At 53.3% G+C, this 10,398-nt stretch overlaps 1 protein-coding gene across 1 annotated transcript; it reads right to left on the minus strand.

Annotated features, from left to right (window-relative positions):
* Positions 1 to 5,691: 5,691 nt before the first annotated feature.
* On the minus strand, positions 5,692 to 9,578 carry LOC144732219 (endothelin-1-like). The gene is made up of 4 exons (XM_078613623.1): positions 9,242 to 9,578; positions 8,104 to 8,290; positions 7,513 to 7,686; positions 5,692 to 7,052 (listed from the first exon to the last, which is right to left on the minus strand). The coding sequence occupies exons 1-4, from the start codon at positions 9,303 to 9,305 to the stop codon at positions 6,929 to 6,931; spliced, it is 549 nt and encodes a 182-aa protein (XP_078469749.1). The 5' UTR covers positions 9,306 to 9,578; the 3' UTR covers positions 5,692 to 6,928.
* Between the last annotated feature and the right edge of the window lie 820 nt (positions 9,579 to 10,398).

Here is a 10,398-nt window from a genome sequence, read left to right on the forward strand (position 1 = left end):
TGAAATGTCGGGGGAAGTCGCAACGAACAACGCTCGGCACGTCCCCAAAAACACATTGGAGACATATCCAGCGCACAGCCGCGAGCCCTTTTAGCATTGTTATTCCTCTCACCCCCCCCCCCCCACACACACACTCGATGAGATATGTATTTCCCAGTCAGGAGGGGTCTCGTCTGGATCTCTGCTGTCTGAGACGGCTCTCCTGTGGCGGGGCCTGTTTTCCTCGACAGCGGCGCGCCGACGGAGTGCGCAGGCGGTGAAACTGCCCCCCCCCTTAGCGCACAGACCGGATTGGCCTGGCCCTGGTGAGCAGACAAAAGGCAGACAGTGGACGGTGGGGGCTGAGTAGGGGGCTGGGGTCTATTTAATGATTGGCCTCTGCCAAGCGACGCAACGCCACTGCTCCACAGGCACGCGCGCGTGTGTGCCACGAAGGCTGGAATTGGGTCGGTGGCAGCATGGTCGGCATCACTGAGCTCGTCCCGACAGACCAGTCGTCCTCTTCTTCCTCCTCTGCTTCTCCCGAACAATGGAGCACGACCACAAATCTCCACCGGTATAGGTCCCCTTGGCTACTCCACACGGGGGTCCCCTTCGTTCACAACCCAATGGCAGTTCTGAATATTTGAGTCAGTCCTGGGCCTTCCCTTAGGTCGACTCAGCCTTAAATTGTTTCAACCTGATGCGGTGCGTCAACATTTGCACTGGGGAGACAAAGGCGGCCCGGCGTGGCGTTGGCCACCCGTACCAGCGCTGCGCCATATAGTCGACAGCACTTGCCCCAAGAGGCTGTTAAAGAAAATGGGGGTGTTGGGGGGGGGGTATCTTAGTCCGTGCTGTTGATCGCCGACACTGAGAGAGTTTCAGAGTCGAGCGTCGCGGCGCCATCGCGGTGGAGGCCACGTGTTTGTCTCGGGGTTATTGCCACGGCCACCTCGAGGGTTCGTGCGCACTCTTGTTTATTTATCGTGTCACATTCTCGACGTTTTCACTTCAACATTCGTTCTCTGCGTGTAGGGTGGTGTTGCCATTCCACGGCTACCCTCCGATGGGTCGTCTGTTTGTGTGCGTGTGTGTTTTTAAATAACTGCCGTTATGCAAATGCCACATTTTATGTTTTCCTCGTTGCGCCATAATAGGTTTGCGATTTTTTTTCGCTGGAACAGCATCCGGCGTTAAACTCCACCAACCTCCTCTCGCGTTCTCTCGGGACGCAATGCTGGCCAGGATGCGTGCCAGCCTCTTCCCTAACAGACCCTCGCTTGCAGTGAAAAGAAATGGTTGAATAATTCTAAACAATGACTCTTGTTTACCCGGACAAACCTCACCGAGTCTCCCGACACTTCGTTCCGTTTAGCGAGGGGTCCCTGCTCACGTTGTGACGTTTGGCCCGTTTCGCTTCGTGTCGGAGGGAGAGAGAAAACAACAACAACCGAGTGCTTGGCGCAGAGATCGCCACACGTACGTGGGCGGGTGAGAGTGAAAATCACAGGTCTGCACAGATAGTTGCAAGAGCCTCTCTCGTTGACACCACAATCTCACAGCACGGCGAGGTTATGATCAGTGTCGATATGTGGAGGTCTTCATCCAGGCAGGCTGATGATGATGAGTAAATATATTTTTTGTTATTTTTTATTCGACAATATTTTGTTTGCCTATTGTATGTATGTTGAACTTCTTTCGCACCGTACGTAGCCAACCATGCTGATGGGAGGTTCGCGCCTGTGATGCGTATCAACCCATGCGCTTCATTAAATGTCTGTAAACATCCCAGCAAACTTCGGGGGGGGGGAGCGGGTCTCTTTAGTTGTGATGGTGGGGGGCAGGTAACCCCCCCCCCCGACACCCACCTAAGTATATCATCTCGAGCCCTATCATTGGGGGGGGGGGGTCACGCGGAGTCGCTCATTTGGACGCGAATGCTTTCCAATTGCCACCTAAATCGGTGGCACGCACGATGGGGACGCGTTCACTGAGGACCAGCCAATGCCACATTCGCGCGGTGGTCTGTGTGGAGGAGTGGAGTTGAGACGAGGCGCTCGCTAACGGAGTCCGTGAATGCTCGATGAGGCGTCAACTCGTGATCATCAAAACGATCGCGTGGCCCCCAAGGGTCTCCGATGAAAAGGAGACAGACATTTGACCTTGGTGAGTTCTCGCCTGGTGATAAATAATTATCGAATCAAAAGGTCATCTGTCCTTGCCCACGGCTCAGTGTCAGCTAGATCTATCCTGATCTATCGCAGTGGCGAGATGTTAACTACCTCGCCTGCTATACAGGAGATCGTGGGTTTGATCCTGACCCTGACGCCTGCTCTATATTTGGAGTGTGCGTGTTCTCCCCGAGGGCGCGTGGATTTTTCCTCCGGCGCTACCTGTTTTTTCTCTCCACATTTTAGAATCAACAAGTAGTGACTAATCCCATATCTGCATTTTCAATAAATATGCTAAATTCCTCTGTTGATATGCAAATTCCTTTGTCAAGGCGCCCTTCCTCCCCTAACCCAGCTTAAATATACGCTGCCAAGCTTGGTGGTGTTCATTCAGACGCTGTCTTTCCGACAGACCTGTTCTTCACCTGAGGACGGCTGCTTGCGTTGTGACCGAAACGTCGTAATAATTGTATTTTATTTTTATTATTTTTCTTCTACGTGACTTTACCGAAAGAACCAAGAAGAGGAAAATCAACGTGCGTTCAAATTATTTGGCTGCTCTACATTTCCACGTGAAAATCCACTTCGTTAAGCCTTCATTTGTGGCCAGGTCACTTCTGAAAAAGAGCTAGACAGCTCAGTGGGCCTTACCTTGTAATATAAAACGGAGTTATTATTAATTATTAGAAGTTATCTCCGTACTCGGCACATCACGTACAGTATACATGTTGCTACTGTTCACTCTTCACGTGCTATCACCCAAAATATATTCGGTGAAAATGTAAGAATGCCCCGTCTGTGTGTGTCTTCAGAAATTCAGGGACAGCATTGGCAGCCAAACGACAAATGAAAACCTCATCGCCTCCGCTTGATAACTGACATGTACTTGTCTGGCTGATGTTTCATGCAGTGCCCCCCCCCCCTTTCTCGATGTGATTAACGTCAGCGTGGCACGAGCTATGACGTTACAATGGATCTGCGTCGTTAGAATTGATTTGCGTGTTGTGTTTATAATGGATTGGTAAGGCTTTAATGGATTCATTAGCCTGGTTTTAATCTGTGCGTTCTGAGCAGTCAATAACAAAATAGTGAGGGGACTTGGGGCAAGGCGGGTCGTGAGACAGGATGGTGACCGCTGGTCGAGACTAACAAAGGATTCTAGATTTGAAGCTTTCGTGACTGCAAGGATTCATACTCTTAGGTTGTTTCGGTAAAGTCACGTAGGTAAAACATTAAATTAAAAGTTAATAATGGGAATAAAATAAAATAATAAATCACTATTATTTAATTTTATTTCCATTATTAACTTTAAATTTTATTTTTTACCTACGTGACTTTACCGAAAAAAAAATCTAAGAGTAACAAAAGATTGCCAGCCAAATGGAAGAGCGTGCTTGAGAGGACGTGAACTGGAGGTAGAGGACTGAGCTCGCCTCTCGCGTGAAGCAACTGGATCAGGGGGTCGGAAACATGCTGCTGCGGAACCGCATGCGCCTCTGTTGGGGCTGCATTGTGGCTCTTGAAATATTGAGGATTTTTTTTTTGTTTTTACGCCGAATTCGAAAAGAGTGGCTCTTCTTGTTATTTTGGTTGCCCACCCCTGACCATGGGAGTCCAGTTCACTATGACAGTCCAGTTTACAATGGAGAGACAGTTTACAATGAGAATCCAGTTTATTATGGGAATTCAATTTACCATGGGAGCCCAGTTTACCATGGTAGCCCAGTTTACCATGCGAGCCCAGTTTACCATGGGAGCCCAGTTTACCATGGGAGCCCAGTTTACCATGGGAGCCCAGTTTACCATGGGAGCCCAGTTTACCATGGGAGCCCAGTTTACCATGGGCAGGAGTCGACAACCTGCGGCTCCAGAGCAGCATGCGGCTCTTTAAGGGCCGATTCGTGACCGTTATTGATTAGCTACCCGCCGTCTCGTATTCACCACGCCCATTGCGGCTCTTGAAATATTGAGGGTTTTTTGTCTTGTTTTACCGAAATCGGAAATAAAAAAAAGTATCTTATTGTTATTTTGTTTGCCGACCCGATCAAGATGGATTGTTGCATCGCATGACGGTGAGAGATGACGACTGCTTAGAGAGAGAATCGTCCACCAGCGGACCGATCATGGCTCATGATCGTCATGAATGACATCGTGTGGTGATAAAGGAACGAGAGTATGTATGACGGACGTGTGTGGTCATAATTGTCATGTTCTTGTGAAATGAGACTTTAATCCAGGAATGCATCATCACGAAGTGCATATTATGTAAAAAATAAAATTAAAAGCCTGTCAATTACAAACATTTTCAATTGAATTCTGATCAGGCCCCATGGTATATAAAGTGCCATCTCCAAATCTTATCCACTCTGCCTCTCTGGCCCTCTCTATGTGCTTTGAAGAAGGGTCATTACCCGAAACGTCATCTATTCTATGCTTTTTTCATTTAAATGTGTGTCGAGTTTACTTTTTGTTATTCATCGTGCTTGTACACAACTGCCAACGCAGCAGCAGCAGCAGCACCAATTAATTTCTCAAATTTGCACATCCGCTGATTTGTTACAACACCCTGCACGGAGCCGAGACTGCACCGATTGGAAACTCGCCGCCGTACCCGCCCTATTCACCACTGACGCCGTGCAGTCACTCACTTGCAGTCACTCACTTGCAGTCACCCACGTGCCGTGACCCACGTGCCGTGACCCACGTGCCGTGACCCACGTGCTGTCCCCAGAGCTGTTCCACGCGCGACACTACCAAAACTACAAACGAAAACTATTTATTTTTTATTTTACCAGATAAAAGCCCACTGAGCCACGTAGCTCTATTTTTTCAGTAGCGACCTGGCCACGAATGATGGCTCAACGAAGTGGCTTCTTACGTGAAAATGTAGAACAGCCAAAGACTGTAAAAGCCTGTTTAGTAAACGTGGAGGGGAAAACCGGAGGACCCGGAAAAAATCCACGCGACCACGGGGAGAGACACGCAAACTCCAAATATACAGCAGGCGGCAGGGTCGCGATCGAACCCACGATCTCCTGTAGGCCAGGCGAGGTAGTTAACATCTCCTAGCCACCGTGGCGCCCGTGTCACACACTCAGTGTGAGAAGAGCAATAAAATGGAACGCATTCGTCAATTATACTGTGGTCATGAAAAAATAAACTAAAGTATTTCATTGGTGACGTTTCGGGCAAAGGCTCTTCTTCACGACACACAGAGAGACCGGATAGGGGTCGAGTGAGGAACCCAATGCAAAACGGAAATGTGGAAGTCGTGAGTGTGCATGCATGTTGGACTTCTTTCACACCGTACGTCGCCAACCGTGCTAATCGGAGGGAGTGAGATTGGGTTTTGGCATTACGGGGAATAAGAGGGATCGCGATGACGTGGTGATGAGTTCTTCATCGACCAGTGATGATGATGATGATGATTCTGTGAAAATTAGATTGCCAAAGAATTAGTGGGTGTGGGACGAGAACGCGTCATCAAGTCCAGGGCGTGGCGACACTCACGCAGGTGAATCACACGCACAGGTGCAGATAAAGGTCACCAATTAACTTTAATTACATTCATCACAATAGCAATAACTTAATTAATATATAATTACAGCAGTGTGCAAATGCGATTTGTCTATAACAAAAAAAAGTAAACAGCGGTCCGAATCAGTTAATGTTTGTTTTTTACACTGACATACGTTACCGAATAAAAACAACAATAAATAACATCGCTGACACACGCACGCCGACACACGTGCTCTGTGCTACTCAACTCTGCAACTGCAATAGCCGCCGGTTGCTTCTTACAAAACTCACGTAAGTGGCATCTTCAGTAAAAAATAAATACGGGCACACAGACGCGCGCACACGCACGCACGCGCGCACACGCGCGCACACACGCGCGCACACGCGCGCACACACGCGCACACACGCACGCGCATAATACTGTACAATTCCAGCCGACGACAATCTTAATTGAGATGATAGGTGCTCGAGAGAGTTTTTTTTACGCGAATAATCGTGAGTTACAATACATCTACGCAGCACTCGATTTATAATAATCGATTCATCAATATACGTCATCGCTGCCACCCATCGGGACACACGGTGTGTGGCGCGTGCCGGTGGAGCTTCGTCAGATGATGGTGATGATGGCGATGGTAGTAGTGGTGATGGAGGAGGAGGAGGTGGTGGTGGTGATGATGATGTGGCCACGGCAGGCCACCGTGTCCTCGTCGTTTCGCTCGAAGTTTTAATTTGAGATGAGAGCGACCGACGAAATAATCCGAGCGCCGGCGAGGCGTCACCAACGTCGTAAAGAGTTCCTCTTCTCTCTGTTCCAGCAACTCCGTTGCATTCTCTTCCCCGCTCTCACTTCCCCACTGCAGTCTCATCGCTCCAGTCACTCGTCTCTCGCCCTCCCCCTTTTGCAATCTCCTCGCAGCAGAATCCTCGCTCTTTCCCTCCCCGTTGCGTTCAGTCTTTCAGCGCCCCCTCCACGCGCTTCCAGTGTTCCTCCCCTGTCGAATCTTCGGCTCGGCCGTGGCTTCGGGGCCTTGAGAGAGTCGCGCTCTGCGCTCCGTCTCCTCCTCGGCCGCTCCTTGCCCCTGCCTCCCACCACCCCGAGTCCCGCAAAGAGGGGAACGACTCGAGGGGGAGTAAGGGGGGGGATATCTCCGCTCCGCGGACAAAGCGCGCTGCTTCTTCCTTGGCCGCGGTTTCGTGGCATTCGCTCTCTCGGCTCGATCTCTTTCTCTCCGCCGCACGCGTCCTCACGGCCATCATCGCTGACACACGGTGGTGGTGCAGTCCGCGGCAGGGCCGTCCGGCCCGGTCAGGCGTCCGCGGCGAGTGGCCTCGAGAAGCCGTTGAAGGACGCGGTGGAGGCGCGCTGGCTCCGAGCTCCTGTGGTGGTGCAGGCAGACAGAGAGAGAGAAGGGCGCGCACGCGGGTCAGACTCTGCGATGAGGGTAGGGGACACGCGGCTCCGTGGTGTGCGCGTGCGTGATGCGTGCGCGCTCTCCCGTTTCTCTCACGCCCTCAAAAGACAAAGATCCCCCGTATAGCCTTCAACAGATTGTCGGGGCAAGTGCTGTTAGCGAGCACCTATGAAGACTGGCACAGCACCAGGCCCGGCCGCCTTTGTCTCCTCAGCGGCGATATTTACACATCGCACCAGGTACTCATTTGAGACTGAGTCGGCCCAGGACCGGTTCAGATAATTGTCTCTCGTGTTGGCCGCGAGCGGACTACCGAACTCGGGTCGCCGCGTTCGTAGCGCAGCGCGCTTACCGCTACACAACTACCCCCACCTCCTCCTCCACCCTTTCTCTCATCGCTCGCTCGCTCTTCTCCGTCTCCTCACCTGGGAGCTGGCGGAGCCGCGTCGCCGGCGCAGAAGGTTGCGCACTTGCTGTCGTCTCGCCCGTGCGCCGCGCACGCGCACCGCTTGCCCCGCGTCCGAACGCGCGGCGAGCCCTGTGCGGGCGCGCCGCGCTTGGCGCGGTGAGACGTGGCCAGACCGTAGGGCACCACCTTCCTGCGAGGGCAACCAGCGAAGGGAGAGAGAAGGCGAGACGGGTTAGAACTCTCCTCGGAGGCACAAGAGGGGAAGGAGGAAGGACAGTCGGGGGGGAGAGCCGACAGTCACTGGCAGGTGAGCGCATTCGCCCGTGAAACCCGCAGCGCTGCTGGTACCTCGGTGCCATCACAATAACCCTTATCGTAGACAAACTCCCGGCTGTATACACAACCTGCGGGCCGGTTTAGGACCTTAGGGTGCCGATAGGAAAGGAGGAAGCAGCGCGTTTCTATGCAGCCAGATCTTCGAAGCAACCTCGCTAACCTTCTACGCACCCCATCGTCCCTGCCTCCCCGATCCCCCCCCTCCACTCGTTCCGAGTCGCGGAATCGGCTGCAAGAGGCACGCGAGGATGGCGAGTTCCGTGAGACTCACTCGGGGGTGTTAATCCAGATGATGTCCAGGTGGCAGAAGTAGATGCACTCCTTGTCCATGTAGGAGGAGCAGGAGCAGCGCTTCTGCCGGCGATGCACAACGGGAGCCACCGAGGCGACCCGGGAAGTGCTCGGCATCGCGGGGTCTGCGATGTCTGGGGTCCCCAGTTCGGCGCCGATTGCACCGTCTGTGTGGACACGAGCAGAGCGCCGCACGGGTGAGGATGAGTGAGTCTGCAAGGGGTGCGCGAGTCTGTGTGTGAGTATGTGTGAGCGTGTGTGAGTGCGCGTGTCTGTGTGAGTCTGTTTGAGCGTGTGTATGTGTGGGTGCGCGAGTCTGTGTGAGAGTATGTGAGTGCGCGTGTCTGTGTGAGTCTGCGTGAGAGTATGTGAGTGTGCGTGTCTGTGTGAGTCTGTGTGAGAGTGCGTGTGGGTGTGCGCGTCTGTGAGAGCCCGTGTCTGTGTGAGAGTGAGTGTGTGTGTGAGTGCGCGTGTCTGTGTGAGTCTGTGTGAGAGTGTGTGTGAGTGCGCGTGTCTGTGTGAGTCTGTGCGTGTGTGAGTGTGCGAGTCTTTGAGTGTGTGAGTCTGTGTGAGAGTGTTGAGTGAGAATCAGCGCGGCTTCTGGAGTCATACAAAAACAACAAAAAAACCCCAATGAACTCCTTCCGCCACGGACGCGGCTTCGATTGGGGTCCAAAAGTCGGCGACGAAGTTGAACGTGCGATTTGCATGGCGTTTATTGCCGCTTGCGCCAGATAAGAGCCAATTGTTTACAGCGTTGGGGAATTGCATCCCCCACGTGAATTATCTCCCACGAGCAGCGGAGTGAACGCGCAAAACCCGCAGCGCGTCGGCAGCACCGCGAGTTTCGGCGTCAAAATAAATGTGATCGATCAAAGCTCCCAAAGAAGCCGTTCCCAACGTGCAAATAACAAGCTCAACAACATCGTTCGCCAACGCTACAATTAGAAGGTCCGTTGCCCGAAACGTCGCCTGTCTTTTTTTTTGCTTCGCGAATTTTTTCTTCAAATTCGCCGGGGTGCCCCCCTATCTCCCAACCCGCCCCCCCCCCCCCCACTACCATCGAAGCAGCAGCAACATCAGTGGCGATGTGCGTCTGCAGGGTAAGCGATGCTCACCTTGAGCAGCAGGCAGCGCCTGGGCGAGCGAGATGACGAGCAGCAGACTGAGCAGGACATCCATGGCGAGAAGGGGGAGCGCGTTCGTCGTTGCGTGAGCACGCGGTTGGTGATGTGCGCCCGAGGAGGCGAGGAGGCGAGTCGAGGACGAGCGGCGCTCACTGCAAAGCGACTCTCTGGGTTTTTAGTTCGGCGGAGGGTTGGGCGGTTGTTTTGCGTTTTTTTGTTTTGGGCTTTTGCACTCGAAGCCCCGGCTCTGTCGGGTGCGTAACGAGGATCTGCGAGCCCCGGGGAGGACGGACGCTTTTATAAGAGGCCACGGGCTCGGCGCGGAGGGGGTTGGAGGCGGCGGGGGGCTGTGTCACATCGGGCAGGAATGCAACTCGCGGGCTCGCGGACGCACCGCCGCCTCCTCCTCCCATACGTGCGCACTTGAGCCATTATGCAAAACCCGCGCATTCCAATCGTGTGGGGGTGGGTGGGTGGGTTAAGGAGGAGCGGGGGGGCGTCTGGGTATAGCCCCCCCCCCCACACACACGCATCGTTCGTATTAGCCACAGTGGCCACTACTTTGAACGGTCGCCGAGTGTTGGTCAAAGCGAAGTGGGGGGGGAGGAAGAGGGGGGGATGCCGGTGGATCACGCAGAGATTTTGCACGGCTCCCAACGCCCCTGGGTGCTTGGGAGAAGACTTTGAAAGAAGCGGAGTGCGTGGGGATGGCAAAGCCGCACGTGCAGTTGAAGGCTCGACCGTGCTGTCCCCCACTGTGGGCTTTCGCCGCGTTACAGAGTGGGATCGACTAAAAGACACATGTACGTGCGCGGGGCGCGGTGAAGTATGGTCAACGTCGAGTATGGAGATTTTCGTCCAGGGAGCCTGATGCTGATGACGAGTGTGCGTCTTTTGACCCATGCATGTGTGCACGTTGGACTTCTTACGCAGTGTACGTAGCCAACCGCGCTATATCGGAGGTGCATTTGAAACTAAACCATTGCCCCCCCCCCCATTTGCCTACCCCCTTCCCCCAAGAAGAAAAACGCAGATCCATAAAAGGAAAGCGATGTTCATGTCGCCAAACCACCACGACCAAGGGATTGATTTCAGCCGGAGACGTACGGGGCTGAGATCCGGAAAAAACATTTCCCCGTACCCCCCAC

This window comes from Lampetra planeri, chromosome 2, assembly GCF_965212315.1.
Source record: "Lampetra planeri chromosome 2, kcLamPlan1.2.h2, whole genome shotgun sequence".
Lineage (NCBI taxonomy): Eukaryota > Metazoa > Chordata > Hyperoartia > Petromyzontiformes > Petromyzontidae > Lampetra > Lampetra planeri.